Below are 20,099 nucleotides of genomic sequence, written 5' to 3' on the forward strand. Positions count from 1 at the left end.
GATACTTCCGAAACTGCTTTCCTATTCCTAGTGGCAAAGAGTTAATCTGAGTAAAGTTTTTAAAATTTGCCCCTAAGAAACCAAAAGGTTTCTCTGAACCTTCTGCTAGCTAATTTTTCAATATACATGTGATTATTTAAGAATGCTCTACCCCAATGCTCAAATAAAATGGACACACCAAAGAGGTATGCAATGTTTACTCTACAGCCTCATGTACCCATGAATCAACTGTCAAGTATTCCAGTTTGAGAAACCAAAGCTTACAAGTGTCTCCAACACCTGGTCTCTGTCTTGGCCCAGCCTCATGTCCTGTTGATCCTTTCCCTATTCCCTCCTATAGTTTAGCTATATACCATATTAACTGCTTCCCCTCAACCATGTGTGAACATTTTGCAGAGGCTTCTGAAGTTTTTTCTCTTCTTATATTATAAATCTTCACAACACATCTACCTGGTCCCCAATTACAACTTGGGTCTGCTGAATGAAACTTTTCATCTTTGTGAAGTCTCCTCTGGGGATAAATACCATACCCTAAGAAGCTAAGGAAATGTTCCCTTGTGCCACACTATACAATACCTCTGTTGTATAAGACACCTGTCATGGTGCTATAATTTCATATAATATTAATGTCAATAACTCTTACTAAACCACTGACAGTCAAACCTGGCTGCATATCAGAATCATATCAGAGATGTTTTATAAAATATATGGATACTTTGGTCTCACTACCACCAATTATGCTGTAATTGGCTTGAGATGCAGTCCTGTAATATGTGTACTTCAAAATCCCCAAAGTAATCCACATGTATGGCCAGGCTGAAAACCACCATACAAGACAATGATTTCCTTATTTTTGTATTCTCAATGTTTATCATGATGTTGGAAACATATAAGCACTCAATGCAGGATTCAGACTTTTAATGTAATGAAAATTTAAGCTGACTATATACAAGCTTTGCATATAATAAATCTACCCAAATTAACTGCATTGTCTATCTTTCCTTAGGAAGCATTATTTCTTCCTGCAGTTACAGACAATCCTGTATTTTTTACATAGCCTTTAAGTATATTTTATTTATTGTCATATGTATCTTTTTAATCTAAGTTGTGTATGACTAGATTAAAAATAGGGGTGCCTAGGTGGCTCAGTGTGTTAAGCCTCCAACTCTTGAGTTTCAGCTCAGGTCATGATCTCAGTTTGTGGGTTCGAGCCCCACATCAGGCTCTGTGCTGATGCAGGGGTGGTGTGGAGCCTGCTTGGGATTCTCTCTCTCCCTCTCTCTCTCGTGCTATCTCTCTCTCTCTCTCAAAATAAATGAATAAACTTTAAAAAAAAAGACTAAAAATATATTCTTTGTGTCATCTCACAATTTTCTGGGTTATCTTCCCACTCTAAATTCTTTATTTCACTCTCATTTAAGAGAATAGTTTTTGCCAGTGTGCTGATATTCACTTAATACAGGTGGTCCAGATAATAGTTAAATTTCATTACTGTAGGAGCCCTGGGTGGCTCAGTCGGTTAAGTATCTGACTTCAGCTCAGGTCACGATCTCACGGTTCAGGGGCTCAAGCCCCACATCAGGCTCTCTGCTGTCAGCACAGAGCCCATTTTGGATTCTCCCTCTCTCTCCCTCCCTCTCTCTCTTTCAAAATAAATAAACTTTAAAAAGTTTGATTACTGTAATTAGTTTATAAAATCAGTATATTCCTTACATTCAGAATTAAAATATCTTACCTTTCCTTCTATTTCTGCCTTTGGCTTCTTTGTGCTCTTTAGGCTTCATCTTTTTTTCTTCTCCAGATTCTCCATCACTCACGGTGAGTTTGTGTCTCAAAAGCCTATGTCTGTATCTTGGCTTCTTAGATTCTTCAGATTCTGAATCTGATTCAGAATTGACTTGATGTTTTGCTTCTAAGTGGAGAAAAGAAATCAGTAAAACCTTCAGACGTTTTTCCTTTAAAATCTGTTATAAAACTATTTTGATTGTTGAAAATTTTCATGATTTACAAAAAAAATCAGAGCTGTGCACTTACTTACTTTGGTATCACTGGTGATACCAGGTAACCTTATACATTAAACTTGATATATTACTATAATTAAATACTAATTAAATATCACCAATAGACATTCATAGATTTTTTTAAAGGTAAAAAATATTTTGCTTTAAAAATCATCTGTTTAGGGGCGCCTGGGTGGCTCAGTTGGTTGAGCAACCGACTTTGGATCAGGTCATGATCTCAAGGTTTGTGAGTTCAAGCCCCACGTCGCGTTCTGTGCTGACAGCTCAGAGCCTGGAGCCTGCTTCTGATTCTGTGTCTCCCTCTCTCTCTGTCCCTCCCCCACTCATGTTCTGTCTCTCTCTGTCTCAGAAATAAACATAAAAAAATTAAAAAATAACAATAATAAAAATCATCTGTTTATTGGCAATAACTGAAAAAACATGCACAACTATTACCAGACACTCAAAAGGAGTAAAGGTAGTAAAGTTTTAAATATTTAATAAACTTCAAATGCATGTATTATGAGATTTCACAGACAGATAGTCTTCAAAGACTGAACTGGTCAAACAATGAAATTATGACATCCTGTACTTCTCTTTGAAGCTCACCCTCATCTCCTGGGTTTCCTTCATTGTGTTTTCCAGTTCTTTTTTTTCCTTCTTCTGGTTCATCATCTGAAGATCCATCCTCATCAGAGGAAAGATTGGCTTTAATTTCTTCTAAAAGCATCTTCTTGGCAATTCTTGAGTAAAAAGACAGTAAAAAACTATATATTTGGTGGTGAAGTGTAACAAATTAAAAAATTTTTCACTATCAAAATAGAAATAAATGTGTAAAAAGATTTTATACTGTAAATAAAAGACTACCAAAGCCATGTTTTAACCTAAGCTACCAACCAACCAAAACTTTTGAAAGATGCTCTTAGCACTGATTTTCTTCCAATTCTAAATACTTCTGCAATATATTTAAAAATCTGAGGGACATTTCTACTATTTTGACCAATTGCCATTTCACGATGCATACTTCCAATCCTGTATTTGCTCTGCAGCCATCATCCAACAACTGCAATATCAGGCTCACAATAATAAATCAACTTTTCCAGACAAATGGCATTCCAAGGCAAAACTCCACATGAGAGGATCATTCAGCAAAACATATTCTTAGAAAATCAATGTGTAATAAACCACTTTCTAATGAAACAGTGCCTGAAACTGGTGGATAATATTTTTGGCACTTAAATTTCAATTTACTTCATAAACTGTTAATGAAATGCAAGCATATACTATACACTAAGTATTGAAGAAATCAGAAATCCCTAATAATATTCAAACTAGGGCAGATAAGAGAAGGGACAGGAGTGCTATTAATTACATACATGGTAAAAGAACACAAATTACCATAAATGAGTTTTCGCTTTCCACGAAAGTAGATAGTACAGTAGCCTCACTCATATCAAAATTTCTCAAGATGCTCCTCAAAGACCAATTTGTTAATGGAAAAATCAACTGCTAAAAGCATGAGAAGATACTTCTTTAATACCATCTCATGTTAAAATAAAATACATTCCTAATAAATTTCCATGCTTATGCTAAAGGAAAACATCTGAAAATGTAAGATAAAAGCAATCAAGCAGCTTTTGTATAAGATGAGGTATTTTGCACCTGAAGTGTCTTTTTGATATAAATTCAAAAATCACACTAACAAAGGAATACCTTATAGACGGTTCAAAAGGAAAGTAGCATGATTCTCAGTTTTCCATGGCCTTTTTTTTTATATATGAAATTTATTGTCAAATTGGTTTCCATACAACACCCAGTGCTCATCCCAAAAGGTGCCCTCCTCAATACCCATCACCCACCCTCCCCTCCCTCCCACTCCCCCCCACCCTCTCACCCCCCATCAACCCTCAGTTTGTTCTCAGTTTTTAAGAGTCTCTTATGCATTGGCTCTCTCCCTCTCTAACCTCTTTTTTTTTCTTCCCCACCCCCATGGACTTCTGTTAAGTTTCTTAGGATCCACATAAGAGCGAACTTTTATGGGAAACATCCACTGTGCAATCAAGATTAACTCTCTAGCTCATCAAAAACTTAAAGCTTGAATCATGGAACTTCTGTTATTTTTGGATCTGAAACCCTTCTTTATATTTCTTAACATACACTCACATTTCAATCAAGAATTCATTCAATGGTAAGAGATGTTAATGCCTTGGTAATTTTATTTCAAAGGTACACTGTTCATTACTATTTTTATTCAAAGAGGTACAGCAAAGGCACCAAAACAGACTGAAGCAAAATAGGTAATCACTTCACAAACACTTATTATCTACCTTTTGGTGCTTCCTTCCCTAAATACACAGATCGTAAATAGACAACACAGAGAGTTACCAAGTGCTAAAGGAAACCACAGATGAGTTTGCTTTTTTGAGGGATTTTGATATGATTTATGTTTCAATAAAGTGAAGATTAGATCACTCCAATTTAAATCCTACTGGAGTTGAGTTATAAAGTGTTGTTCTTACACTTCTAGATAAGTGGTTTGCTGACTTGGATTGTACACAATAAACATTTTAAAATGGGGAATAATCTAGGGTTGCCAACTTTTCATTTTGCCAAGAATAAAAATTTAAAGCCAAGTATCATTTGTTTTCATCATGTTATAAAATAAAGACTCTTTCAACACACCCTCCACAAATTAGGAACAGTTTCAGAATGAAGGGTGGTTCTTTAAATTTAATAAAAGCATCTGTCTATAAAAACTCTCTAATACAAACTACATTTGTTATTTCCCATGGACAAGGAAGTGCTTTCTTGAACCAATTTCAATAAAACCACTCTTTTGCAATGAGTAAAAGTGTATGTGTGTGTTCATGTGTATATGTATAAATATAAAGTGTTGAATAATAGATTACAAATAGAAAAACATAGTTCCACTTGCAGTTACAAGATGTTATATCACCATGTGGGTAGTACAATAATAACCAACAAAAGTACAAGTATTAATTTAGTTACACTAAAGGTTACTTCAATCACTTGATTTCAGTTTGTATTACAAGTTCAAAAAAAGCCTATAATTCTATACTATCTGTAAAAACCTGGTTGTTAATTGTAAGGAACCACAAGTTTTTTTTTTCTTTCAAACTCTAGACTCTTAAGAATACATCTACTAAATGGAAGGTCAAAATATGTAAACCCACCTAATTCATACTTAAGTTCTAGATTGTCATGAAAAAACTGAGAAATATGATACACATAAGATAATAAAATACAATTCTATATCAACTATGAAATCATATAATAAATCATGGAAAATTAAATGAGATCCATACACTGAAAAATTACATGATTTTTAAATGAACAACCTTCATTAAGAACATAATATATAGAACAATCACTATCACTCTAGAAGCAGAAAAAAATTACAAAATTCAGAGAATGGTGATTTTTCTCCAAACTGAAAGTTACATACAGAATGATGGAGATTCCCTTAGCTTTACCTCCCTGAGATAGTTTAGTTTAGATTTACCCTCTAACACCTTTTGACCAATGAAAAACCTAATGTATAGCCATGCATATTAAAGCCCTAAAAAGAATAAAGTTAAATTATTTGCCTGACTGATGGCTCAAGTCCAATATGTCAAAGACTCACTGCATCATAAACCTTGCCTATCACGTAACCTACACCTCAAAGTTAGAAATTTACTTGACGGACCTAAGGGTTGAGGCTGACCTTCAACCTGAGTAGTCAGCAAACATGTTGAGATGAAAGGTGTCCCATCTATAAAGCCTGCTGTGAGATGCTTTAAGGGAAACTCCACTACCTTAACTCTTGAGTCACGGGCCACAGAGACTTCAAGGACATCATCACTTGAGAACCAGCTGAGGCTGGCAAAACATCATTTTGGAGGCCTTGGCTGGACCCATGCTGGTATGCATGTGATGGATGTATAATCATGATCCCTAGTTGATTTCTGTTTGCTCTGAAGTTTCCTTTCTTGAGGCTTTCCAGGAGGTTTCTGAGAAAATCATCCAGGCAACAAGGTACTGCCCCCCTGGAATCTCAATGCTCAATATTACATCTTGGGGCAGGTGTAGCATCCAAAGCAGTCACGACTCTATCAGAAGCGTTAGAGGCACAGGCTGTGCCACTCTGTGGCAGAAAACCTGCGCAGAGCTGGAAGTAATGGAGCCACTCCTCCATTTTCCTGAAAGGGAGGGAAGGGAGAAGGGGAGAAAGCAAAACAATATGGGAGGAAGGGTAAAAACCCACAAACAATGATCGGAACTGGTGCATGAGAGAATAGAACCCCATAACCCAAACAAGCTAAGTCTTCTAAATCACATAATACCAAGATAATGTCTTCTTACCCCTTACACCTTCATCTACTACAAGAAAGCAAAAATAAAATAAGGAATAAGCCCAACAATGCAAAGACAAACAAACAAGCAAAAAAAAAAGAGAGAGAGAGAGAGAGAAAGCCAAGAAAAGCCTTTAGTTATTCTGATCTGATCTAGAAAAGAGATGCATAATGTTTCTTGTTTAAGTGCTCAAACAGGGAACAAGTAAACTACCTCTTTCTGTTGGTGAATCACTAATTCAAAACATTAAATTTCTGAAATAGAAGCAATCGAGAGAGTGATCTCTTGTACCATGGAGGTTTTAAGCAAATAGCTATTACAAAAGCAACACAAAATGTGAGAGCTAGAAAAAGGGACCTTAGAGTCCAATTCTGTCACTTTACAAAGGAGGAAACAGGCTTAGAAAGGGAAAAAGATGAAGCCATAGAAACAAAGCTAGTTAGTGGCAAAGCCAGAAGTAGCACCTAAGATCCTGAATCCCAATATTCTCTAATTTTAGTATGCCAGTGCTATCTATATTCTCTACTCATTCACTACTGCTATGTTTATTAGTACTTCATGAATACACTATAGTCAGTCACATTGTTAAAGATATCTGTATTTCACTGATTTCCAAATATGTTTTTTGAAATGAAAGAATTCAAGCTTCGACTTTTAAAGATTAAATAAAAAAGATTTCTAAACATCTTTAGTCCAGTATGCTCCATTTCTGAAATGCACTTGACAGGCCATCTCAGACACATCCCTATAAACTATTCTTTTATCTTTTAAGAGGTTCTGAAAACAGGTTTGAAGAAAAGTGCTAAATAAAAAATGCTATTTTAGAAGGCCAAAACAGTATGGTGCATCCATACACAAAGATGACAAAATTAAAAAAAAAAAAACTGTTTACCTTTGTGCACAATATCACAATAGAATAATTAGTTAAAACAGAATTCTGAGGCAGATTACAGGTTTAAATGTATACTCTTTAGAGATGCAAAACAAGTATCTAAGTATATGTAGTGTTAAAATACCATACCATATTCAAAATGTTGATACATAAAACAATTCAAATGGCTACAGCCAAAAAACATTGAAAACTTTTTGTGACAACAAGGTGGGGAAAACATATTCTTCTAACAAAGTGTGAGGCATTAACAAATGTTATATACTTCAGGGTTAAGAATAAAAACTAGGGGCACCCGGGTGGCTCAGTGACTTAAGCACCCGACTTCAGCTCAGGTCATGATCTCACAATTTGTGGGTTAGAGCCCCGCGTCGGGATCTGTGCTGACAGATCAGAGCCTGGAGCCTGCTTCAGATTCTGTGTCTCCTTCTCTCTCTGCCCCTCCCTCACTCATGCTCTGTCAAAACTAAACATTAAAAAATGTAAAAAAAAAAGGGGCACCTGGGTGGCTCAGTCACTTGAGCGTCTGACTTCAGCTCAAGTCATGATCTCACAGTTGTTCGGTTCGAGCCCGCATCAGGCTCTGCACTGACAGCTCAGAGCCTGGACTCTGCTTCAGATTCTGTGACTCCCTCTATCTCTGCCCCTCCCCCACTTGCACTCTGTCTCTGTCTCTTGAAAATAGATAAATGCCAAAAAAAAATTTTAATGTAAAGAAAAAAAGCCAGAATATTTTATAGAATATGGAATTCCTCATTTTCAAAATCTGTATTAGTATTTTTTAAGTGTTTAGTTCAAAATTAGTACCTTGATATGAACCGTTCTATAAAATATGACTAAAGTATAATGATCTGTACCCCAAAATGGTAGAATTTATGAAATAATGATGATGTCACTAAATAATCAAAAAGCTAAACAGTTTGAAACACTTTTTAGTCATATGTTTACGATGTTTGCAGTTAATAAAAAACAGCACTGTTTTCTTTTTAGTGAGAGTACCAGAAAAATTAGTATCAAATAATTTTTTTAAAAACTTACAAACACAAAAAAAAAAAGCTGTATGAAATTAAAAATGCACAGTATATTAACAATTTATGCTATGAAGTTTGCTATACTGTTTGAATAAACTCAAATTACAAAATGTACATTCCCTGATTTTATGTAAAATTTAAGGCAGTTATGGAGGAAATTTTAACAAGAAAAATTTATTAACATAAAAAAATATAGAAAATTTGTTCATATTAAAGAACCAGTTTAATATTTTCTTATACTTGAAAGGCAAAAACAGATCTTATTCATCTCAATTCATCCCAAACTTCAAAGTTAAAGACAAAGGAGACATATATTAAGTCAGAAAAATGGATCATTTTTGCTAACACTAGAAAATACAGACCCTCTTTTTGGGGAGGGTCTATTTTCTATGCTCTAAAAGTCCCAATATCACCAAAGAACAAAGAGCAGGAAAGAAAGGAGGGCTGAATATAATGTTTAAATCTTAAGCAGAGATCACTACTACTGACCATATTTCTTTTCTTGCTGAAAATTCTAGCATTTAAAAAGGAGATCTTATGGCAACTGCAACCAGTTTGGTTAACTACAAATAGATCCTATCTACTGACTAGACACCTATATATACTTAAATGACTTACAATACTTACCTGCACTATAAAATAAAATAAATTTTAAAAGTTACCTTGAAGCTATCAGGCATTTAAAACCCTTACTCAAACATAAAAGTAAGTGAAATGCTTCATTCAAAATGCTACCTTTGTTTTTTAACACAATAAAGGATAACCAAAGCAATTTTGGTAACAGGACCACCATGAAAAAAAAAACATTTCACAGAGAAACAATTCTTCCAGATTTAGCAAATTCATATAAAGAATAAAGACGTGTAGAAGATAAACATTCTGAAAAGTGTTTAAAATGGAATCCAAATGAAGTCTTTTGTTAAGGAACTTGAGATATACTCAAACTTTTAAACATTGCTGAAATGAGGTAAACAATCATTAAATATCTTCATTAGCATGAACAAACAACATCCAGGAACGATTAATTACTTCTGAAAATATGCTGAATTAATAGTACAGAACCTTCATCAACAGAATATCCACACCAAGCTAGTAGGGAGAAAACAATCATTTGTATATTTTCCAGTTGAAAAGCAAGGTATTACCAAATAACAAAATAATTGGAAAATTTTAAGGCAATGGTGTAGTCCCACTATAATTAAGTAGAACTTCTATTAACAATGGATAATTCCTTTAAGCAATCTCCATGTCAAATTTTGCTTCTATGTAGTAAGTATTTAGCCCCACTGAGAAAGAAATTATGAGAAAAACTGGAATATTATTAGATCCAATTAAGCATTCTTCAATTATAAGGTAAATATTTGTATGTGTGTGCCAGGGAAGGGTATCCATATAAAATCTCAGTTTTTAGTCAAAATTGGAATAAAGAAAGAATGCTTATTTAGAAAACAATCTCCAAATAAAGAATATTCTGAAAATAATTCCTTTTTGGAGAGAATAGAGTCTTCACTGATTGTGTAGTATGCAACCTCTAAAGACAAGCCTAGTTTAATGATCCTCAACACAAACACTGTTAAACTTGAACAAACTACAATCTTGCCTCTTGAGACTAATTCACAGTGCAGGTATACGAATATAGGACACTAGAAAATATTTGGTCAAAATATACCTATTAAGGAATCACAACACATTTTCAATGCCAACTAACTATAGAAATGCAACAGTAATCAAATTACATGAATAAATGTTGTTTAAATGAAAGAACCAATTTAAAACACAACAGGTATTTGAAAGACAACATTAACATAATGGCATATTCAAATAACTGACTTTTAAAATTACATGTATAATTTAAATAACCTAACAAACTGTTTTGTATTCTTCTCCCTTTCAAAAAGTATGTAAAGTCTAAGCTATAAAATTCTAAGTAAATTATCAATTATACAAAATTCAACATATAAAGTTAGTCTATTTATTTTTCTAAAAAGTTCAACCAAAGAAAGTTAAACTGTCAATCAACCTATAATACTTTGTCATTGTTTATTAAATAAATACTATTAAACAGAAATTAATTTACACGTTAGACCACTCTATCTCACAGTAGCATGCATTTACTTTCAAATATGAATGATGCCACATAAGAGTATGCTAAAATAACAAATTTACATATTCATACCTAATAAAATATTCAGTACATGGCTAAGTTTTTTAAATGACCTCAAAAGCTATCATAGCTTTAAAACAGAAAAGACACAGATAAGAGTGAAATCTACTTTCACATAAATATATATAAGTACATATATATATATTCATATGTAAGTATATGTTTAGGGAATTATAAAGTATTTACTTCCTCAATTTCAGAAATATCAAAACTTTGCTGGCTACAAACTACCTTCCATATCTTGATTTTAACAAAATCTTTCAACTTTCATGAAAAGATACATAATTAAAATTAAATGCTTGAACAAGAAAAAGTTTTACAGAAATTTATTGCATCCAAACAGTTAAGCCATGGCATTAATACACTATTTACCTCTCCATAAATGTCAACACTGAAAATGTATTAACAACATTGCTAAAAAGTCAAAGCATATGAAATGTATACAAAATTTATACACAATTACACAATTGTGTACAAATTTACACAAAATTACAACATGCTGCGTACTAAAATACATCCTACTCAAAAATGTGAAACTGGTAAAAAATAATTCCAAGAATTAATTGTGATCTGCAAACAAATTTTTAAAATTTGCTTAGTGCATATACAAATATGCTCAAATACATCATCTATGCTAAAATAGTTCCATATGGTATTTGTATCCCCACCATGGGTATTAGATACCTCTTTGGGATGCTCAATATGAAATAAGTTATTAATGGTGTATTTTATAAAGGCACGTTAAAGTAAGTATAAAGAAAAACATGTTCAAGATAAAATTCAATTCTTCTCAAAAGTACTCGACAGGGTTGTATTTTTTAATCACAAATACAAGATGGAATTAACTATACCTTCCAATATAATACTTGCCAGTTACAGAGATATAATCAAACAACTTAAAAGATGAAAATATTTATATTTTGACAGGTTCTAACACAAATATAAAATTATCATACCTTAATGACACTCTCATCTGGTGGCTAAATATGAGATTAAGGTTCATCACTCATAGTTAAATTAGAATATAGCATGTTTTAAATATTATTAGCCTTTCAATAATACTGGAGTCCTTGTGGTTTACAGGAAAACAAATTAGTAGTATAAATAAATAGAGGAACTAAAGCATTTTAAAAGACAAGTTTTTAAATGCTTCCATAATCTATGATCATGTACTATAAAACTTGCTGAGGAATAACATGTAGGCCTTTACCATTCCATTCTCGACCCCACCCCATCTCATAAAATAACTGGGTATGTATATATTTAATTTTTATATACTAGGTAAGCAGCAACTGAGTCATTGTGTCCATGATTAATCTCTCTTTAAAAGTACAAAATAAAATTGTTCATTTCCCATAAGAAAAACATTCTATTGGGAGAATGCTGATCTCGGAAACAGAAAACCCTATCAGCAACAACAAGATACAGAAAACAGAGCTAGAATAACAGCTGGCCCCACAGCATTTACTAACTCAAAGTTAATTTCTTACAAAATTATGACACAAAAATTACATGTATATTTTCAAATTTTCTTAATATCATAACTTACTATTAGGAATAAATGGATGGCTAATATAGTGTTCTTTAGTAAAACCATCAAATCTATCATTGATATTTGGTGCCAGAATTAATCACAGAAAATTTCATCCCATCTTTTCATTTTAGAAATCAGAATATTTTGGCATAGTTAAGTCACTTGCGCATAATCACACGTACAGTTGTTAGAGAAGTTAGAACTAGAAATCAGATATTCTTATCCCCATTATTCCCAAATTCCACCTACTACACCACACTAAGTTGTCGAAGTTTTGCGTAGGATACACTATATTCCAGGAAGGGTTTAAAAGGTAAAAAATTTAGGGTTATATTCTTTGATACATTAATTTTCATTATTCTTCATTGTTAGGATATGGGTATGTCTTTGTATTTTTTTCTACTCCTACCATCCCTTAGATTAAGTGAATATGTACAGGCTACACTGTTTACTTTTAAATCAGCTGTTTAAGTTTTATTAAAGTTAACCATCATACTATCTATTTTATGAGAAAAATAGTTAAAATCCAAATCACTCTGGACACTTTGTATACTGATACTTATTTTGAAAACAATTTCTTAATCTTACATATCTGAGCAATCTCCTTTCTTTCATTTTGAATTGGTCTTAATAAATAGGACCACCATATTAGATGGCAACTAAAAACAAAAATCAAATACTGAGGAGATGTCTGTTGTTACCAATTTATTGAAATGATTTACTTTCATCAATAAAATAATTTGCTGAAATTAAAATATTCTCAAAGAATTATCACAGTTTACATGGGAACATAAAATTGACAGTGCTGTTTTTATAACACACCCTATGCTAGGTGTGTTAATATTCGTATTTACTTTCTCTTAAGGTTTATGAGTTTTAGCCCATTTTCTGGCCTTTCTTTCAAACTTGCAGGAAGACTGTGAACGAGTCTTTCTAAGGCAGGCACTCCTGGTTTTTACAACCGGCTTGCGGTTCCGTTGCTGCTGTTTGTGCCCACGCCTAGGGTGTGTTATAATCTTTTTTAAGTCCTTACAGATGGAATCATACCTATTCTCAGGATCATTGTCGTCATCATCATCATCCACCATGACAGGCACTGATTTAGATAAGGCTTCATCTCCTTGAGGGGAAAAAAGTGTACTTAAAATTAGGTTTGAATTATCTATATAAATAAAACCATGTAAAATAAAACTGAAAGCTAAAAAGTTTAAAACAACTAGTGGATTCTAAACTGTACTCTGAATCCAAAACATGAGTAAAAAAAATTTATACAAAAAACACAATGGGGAATTTATGAAGTGCCAGCAGTAACACAATAGTTGTATCTTATATATTTCAAAGTTCCTTCCCAGAATACAACAGTTTTTTTTTCAATATATGAAGTTTATTGTCAAATTGGTTTCCATACAACACCCAGTGCTCATCCCAAAAGGTGCCCTCCTCAATACCCATCACCCACCCTTCCCTCCCTCCCACCCCCCATCAACCCTCAGTTTGTTCTCAGTTCTTAAGACTCTCTTATGCTTTGGCTCCCTTCCACTCTAACCTTTTGTTTTTTCCTTCCCCACCCCCATGGGTTTCTGTTAAGTTTCTCAGCATCCACATAAGAGTGAAAACATATGGTATCTGTCTTTCTCTGTATGGCTTATTTCACTTAGCATCACACTCTCCAGTTCCATCCATGTTGCTACAAAGGGCCATATTTCATTCTTTCTCATTGCCGCATAGTATTCCATTGTGTATATAAACCAAAATTTCTTTATCCATTCATCAGTTGATGGACATTTAGGCTCTTTCCATAATTTGGCTATTGTTGAGAGTGCTGCTATAAACATTGGGGTACAAGTGCCCCTATGCATCAGTACTCCTGTATCCCTTGGGTAAATTCCTAGCAGTGCTACTGCTGGGTCATAGGGTAGGTCTATCTTTAATTTTTTGAGGAACCTCCACACTGTTTTCCAGAGTGGCTGCACCAATTTGCATTCCCACCAACAGTGCAAGAGGGTTCCCATTTCTCCACATCCTCGCCAGCATCTATAGTCTCCTGATTTGTTCATTTTGGCCACTCTGACTGGCGTGAGGTGATATCTGAGCGTGGTTTTGATTTGTATTTCCCTGATGAGGAGTGATGTTGAGCATCTTTTCATGTGCCTGTTGGCCATCTGGATGTCTTCTTTAGAGAAGTGTCTATTCATGTTTTCTGCCCATTTCTTCACTGGATTATTTGGTTTTCGGGGTGGAATCTGTATTGTATTCATGAGTAGAATTACCAAGAGATATATTCAAGTACAATAAAACTGATTCCTTATAAAAAGCTACACTGCTGGGGCACCTGGGTAGCTCAGTCAGTTAAGCGTCCAATTTCAGCTCAGGTCGTGATCTCACGGTCCATGAGTTCGAGCCCCACATCGGGCTCTGTGCTGTCAGTTCAGAGCCTGAAGCCTGCTTCAGATTCTGTGTCTCCCTCTCTCTCTGCCCCTCCCCCACTCACGCTCTGTCTCTATCAAAAAATGACTAAACGTTAAAAAAATTTTTTTTAAAAAGTTACACTGCTATCCTTTGACTAAAAATCTAAAGTGGCTGGAGCACCTGAGTGGTTCGGTGAGTTTAGCATTGCACCCCTGATTTTGGCTCAGGTCATGATCTCACAGTTACTGAGATCAAGCCCTGCATCACACTCTGTGCTGAACGTGGACCCTGCTTAGGATTCTCTCCCTCCCCCTCTCTCTGCCCCTCCCCTGCTTGCGCTGCCTCTGAAAATAAATAAACCTAAAAAAAATTAATCTAAAGAGGATAAGATGAAGGGGTGCCTGGGTGGTTCAGTGGGTTAAGAATCCAACTCTTGATTTCACTTCAGGTCATGATCTCATGGTTGGGAGATAGAGCCCTGCATTGGGCTCTGCACAGAAGCATGAAGCCTGCTTGGAATTCATTCTTTCTTTCTCTCTCTCTCTCTCTCTCTCTCTCTCTCTCTCTCTCCCCCCCTTTCTCCCCCCCCTCCCCCTCTTCACTCACTCTCTCAATAATAAATATTTTTTAAAAAATAAAAATGTAAAAAAAAAGGTTAAGATTTGTGCATTTCACTGTATGTAAATTTCACCTCAAAAACACACTTCTATATTAACCTGTAATTAATACTATTTATGGTGAAGTAATTAGGGAGAAGTATGCTGATGATTACCATTTACTTTGAAATGCATCAAGGATTTCAAGGGCATTCATTACATTGAGTGAAAAAAGTCAATCTCTAAAGGTTTCACACCTCATGATTCTACCTCAAAATAACAAAATTAAAGATGAAAATAGAATTAACAGTTGCCAGGGGTTAAGAATACAGTTAAGCAAGTGGGTGTCTGGGTGGCTCAGTCCGCTGAGCTTCCAACTTCAGCTCAGGACATGCTCTCACAGCTCAGGAGTTTGAGCCCTGCATCCAGCTCTGTGCTGACAGCTCAGAGCCTGGAGCCTGCTTCAGTTCTGTGTCTCCCTCTCTCTCTGCCCCTCCCCCTCTCATGCTCTGCCTCTCTCTGTCTCAGAAATAAACAAACATTAAAAAAATTTTTTTTAATTTTTAAAAAAAGAATATGGTTAAGCAAGGTGATGTGCATAAGGGGTAGCAAAAGGGAACCTTGTGGCAATGAACAGTTCAGTATCTTGACTATGGTAATGGTTATACAAAACTATACAAGTGATAACAATTGCAGAGAACTGTACTTACATATACATAAACACACAAACAAATCAGTTCATGAAAAACTGGTTAAACCGCAATAAATCTTCAGTTTTCTGATTTTGACATTGTACTACAGTTAAATAAGATGTCACCGCTGGGGAAAACTGAATGGAGGGTATCATTCAAGACCTCCGTGTACATTTTTTTTTTTTTTTGCAATTTCCTGTGAATTTATAATTCATTCAAAATGAACAGTTAAAAAGACAAAAAATTAGGTATATTGATGGATAAATATAAGGATATATAAATAAATATGTGATAATATGAACATAGTACAATGTTAATGGCAGAAACTTTTCTGTATATTTAAATTTGCTTCATAATAAAAGATAGGGACAAAATGTTACAGAAAAAAATCCATAAAGAACACAGACAACTATAGGTTCAGGATAGAAATATGCTAAACATAGAAAGGCAAAAATAAATCTTAGAATACCCTAGCAAACTCATAATCAATACCTCAAACAGACCACTCTTCAAATGAAATATTACTAGTAATATTACTGTTGTTCCTCTACTACACCTTTCAAAATTTGACATATCCTTCAAAGTTGAGTTCAAATTTTACCTGTTCAAAGTCTTTCTCTAATATTTAGATTAAATGGCCCAACTGCTAATTATCACACAGCCCCATTTTAGTTTTATATGTTTCTTGTGGTATTTTTTAAAATAATGATTTATCTATGTCTACCTAATTCATTGGACTGCAATCTCCTAGGACCATGTTCTTCATTTTGGTTGCTCATGCCCCTGCCATTCTCAAGCCCCAATTTTTCTAGTAAACTATTACACCTCATTATAGGATACCCACATATGGCTGAATAAACTGGAATCATGTAAATATACAGGAGCAAGAGAGGCATTTTAAGAGTTCAAAAATATTGTTCCCTTAAGTTGGACATATTAGGAAACTATGCCATGTTTATACACGCATAAACAAATTATAAAGGAATGTCACTTATCATTGGCTCACAACCAAACTTATCTTGAAAAACAGTACTTTTTATAGTGCTTATTTTCAATGCCCTTCATAATCTTTTCTGCTTAAGATTTTTACAAAGTCCAATTTCTACATGTATTAATTTCAAAGCAAAATTATCTTCTTCATCTAAAGTAATCAGTTCCAAGAAATATCCAGGGTAAAGAAAATCCAAACAAGGCTTATTCCACCAAATAGCTGAGAGAGACTGGCATCTCCTGAAGAGCTCAATTCTCAAGGCTTCTATGGATATGTACTAGCACACTAGTACTTGAAAACAAAGTTACACGGAACACAATGATCACAATGGAACAAAATGATCTATACAAGTGCTCAGGTAAGGAATTATGGGGGTATGCACCCTATGAATATTTGCCATACATTGCCATCTCTTCTTAAGATCAAATGAATACATATTACTTACATATGTATTAGTTTTAAACATGAGAGGTATATCATAAAACTCTCTTATAAGTGTCAGATCAAGTTAGATTTGGGGAGATGAAAATTAGCAATTGAAATCAAACATGCTGATTTCACTGGGAAGCTGATTAATCATGGAAACCAATTTTCCAAATTTTAAGATTAACTCAATAGTCTACAATTAGCCAATGAGAATATCCCATGTAACTACTCACAATTTATTATTCTTATACTCTAATCCTTAATAAGAGTTTTCCCAATTAACCTGATAAAACATTGATATGACACCAAAGTAACTATTAGATTGTAATATGAATACAAACAATATCTTAAACTACCATATAGTTGACCCTTGAACAACACAGGTTTAAACTGCACAGGTCCACTTATAACTGCATTTTTTACAGGATAGTACTATAATTGAATTTTCGATTAACATTTCGTTTTATCTAGTTTACTGTAAGAATACAGTATATACAACATAGAAAATATGTGTTAATCAACTATTGGTGTTTTTGGTAAGGCTTCCAGTCAACATTAGGCTATTAGAGGAATTAGTTTTTAAGGAAATTATTTTTTCCTAAACTAAAAAATTAGTTTTTGAGGAATCAAAAGTTACACATGGATTTCTGACTGAAAAGGGGGTCAAGCGGGTCAGCATCGCTAACCCTTACATTTTTCAAGGGTCAACCATAATTTTAAAATCAAAAAGCTCTCAATGTAAGTTTTGTAAATTGTTGCCTAAGTTCGTCTCGCAGCAAAACTTGATCTAAACTGTTCAGTCCTTTAACTATGAATGTTCAGATGTTCTGCAGCAGAAATACTAATTTGCTCATGGGAGTGTTGCCTCACATGCAACTAGGGCTATAACATAATATATGCTAACTAATCTACATAATCTTTCTAAAAATCAAAAAGTTGAAAACGCTAAAACACACTGGGCCCAACAATTTCAGGGACAGCAGACTTGTAGTTAAAGCCATACGGGCAAACATCCATATAGGTATCTGACAACGCAAAGCATTAAACTGAATATGCAATGAAAATCACACTTGGTTTCCAAATCAACTCATCAGATAAGCACTATATACAAGAAATTGGAAGTTTTATTAAAAGGCAATATTCATGTCAATTGCACAAATTACAATTGGGATAAATGTAAAATCCTAACTTAAGGATTCAAAGGAAAATTTTAAACACTCTGCCTGTGCTGGAAACATAGTTATACCTGAAATCTCCTCAATAAGATTTTAAAATAAAATTCATGTGGACTTCTGGGTAAGATGATGGAGTAGGAGGATCTCAAGCTCTCTTCATCTTATGGTTACGTCTACATAACAGCCATATCAGAGTAAACAAAAAAGAAAATGAACTGAAGACGGGTAAAACAGACTTGCCACAGCTAAATGTAGAGAAAAGGCCACAACCAAGAGGGCAGAAAGGGCAAACATATGATGGGGAGCCAAAGAGAACCTTGGGTCTTTCAGCAGAAGGGAGGGATGCCATGCAGGCACAGCAGGAAGAAGAGCAGACCCCAACCCAGGCATCCCAAGCATGGTAAGCAACCTTATTGATAAGAATGTGGTAATTTTAGGGGACTTTAATACTCCACTTACTACAATGGACAGATCATCTAGACACAGGATCAATAAAGAAACAAGGGTCCTGAATGATACATTGGATCACATGGACTTGACAGATATATTCAGAACTCTGCATCCCAAAGCAAAAGAATATACTTTCTTCTCGAGTGCACATGGAAAATTCTCCAAGATAGATCACATACTCGGTCACAAAACAGCCCTTCGTAAGTATAAAAGAACTGAGATCATACCATGCATACTTTCAGACCACAATGCTATGAAACTTGAAATCAACCACAGGAAAAAGTCTGGAAAACCTCCAAAAGCATGGAGGTTAAAGAACACCCTACTAAAGAATGAATGGGTCAACAAGGCAATTAGAGAAGAAATTTAAAAATATGTGGAAACAAATGAAGATGAAAATACAACAACCCAAATGCTTTGGGATGCAGCGAAGGCAGGCCTGAGAGGAAAATACATTGCAATCCAAGCCTATCTCAAGAAACAAGAAAAATCCCAAATAGAAAATCTAACAGCACACCTAAGGAAATAGAAGCAGAATAGCAAAGACACCCCAAACCCAGCAGAAGAAGAGAAATAATAAAGAGCAGAGCAGAAATAAACAAAATAAAATCTAAAAAAACTGTAGAGCAGATCAATGAGACCAAGAGTGGGGTTTTAAAACAAAATGGTTAAACCTCTAGCCAGGCTTCTCAAAAGGAAAAGGGAGATGACCCAAATAGATAAAATCATGAATGAAAATGCAATTATGACAACCAATCCCTCAGAAATATAAGCCATCTTCAGGGAATACTATGAAAAACTATATGCCAACAAACTGGACAACCTGGAAGAAATGGACAAATTCCTCAGCACCCACACACTTCTAAAACTCAAACAGAAAGAAACAGAAAACTTGAACATACCCATAACCAGTGAATAAATTGAATCAGTAATCAAAAATCTCCCAACAAATTAAGAGTCCAGGACCAGATGGCTTCCCTGGGGAATTCTACCAGACATTTAAAGCAGAGATAATACCTACCCTTCTCAAGTTGCTCCAAAAAATAGAAACAGAAGGAAAACTTCCAGACTCATTCTATGAAGCCAGCATTATTTTGATTCCTAAACCAGACAGAGACCCAAGAAAAAATAAAAAAAGAGAACTACAGGCCAATATCCCTGATGAATATGGATGCAAAAGTCCTCAATAATACTAGCAAATCGCATTCAACAGCATATAAAAAGAATTACTCACCACCATCAAGTGGAATTCATTCCTGGGCTGCAGGGCTGGTTCAACATTCGCAAATCAATCAATGTGATACATCACATTAATAAAAGGAAAGAAAAGAACCATATGATCCTGTCAATCGATGCAGAAAAAGCATTTGACAAAATTCAGCATCC

At 34.5% G+C, this 20,099-nt stretch overlaps 1 protein-coding gene across 12 annotated transcripts in view; it reads right to left on the reverse strand.

The window, feature by feature from the left end:
• Positions 1-20,099, reverse strand: part of ATRX (ATRX chromatin remodeler) — a 303,341-nt gene that overhangs the window by 175,347 nt on the left and 107,895 nt on the right. For all 12 annotated transcript variants that reach the window (XR_006710928.1, XM_045471900.1, XM_045471902.1 and 9 more), the window contains 3 exons: positions 13,022-13,094; positions 2,610-2,743; positions 1,736-1,912 (listed from right to left, as the gene is read on the reverse strand). Coding sequence is in view for 11 of the 12 variants with exons in the window: in XM_045471900.1 (XP_045327856.1) it covers positions 1,736-1,912; positions 2,610-2,743; positions 13,022-13,094 (384 nt within the window). In the remaining variant the exon portion in view is untranslated. The remainder of the gene's footprint in view (positions 1-1,735; positions 1,913-2,609; positions 2,744-13,021; positions 13,095-20,099) is intronic.

This window comes from Leopardus geoffroyi, chromosome X (assembly GCF_018350155.1).
Source record: "Leopardus geoffroyi isolate Oge1 chromosome X, O.geoffroyi_Oge1_pat1.0, whole genome shotgun sequence".
Lineage (NCBI taxonomy): Eukaryota > Metazoa > Chordata > Mammalia > Carnivora > Felidae > Leopardus > Leopardus geoffroyi.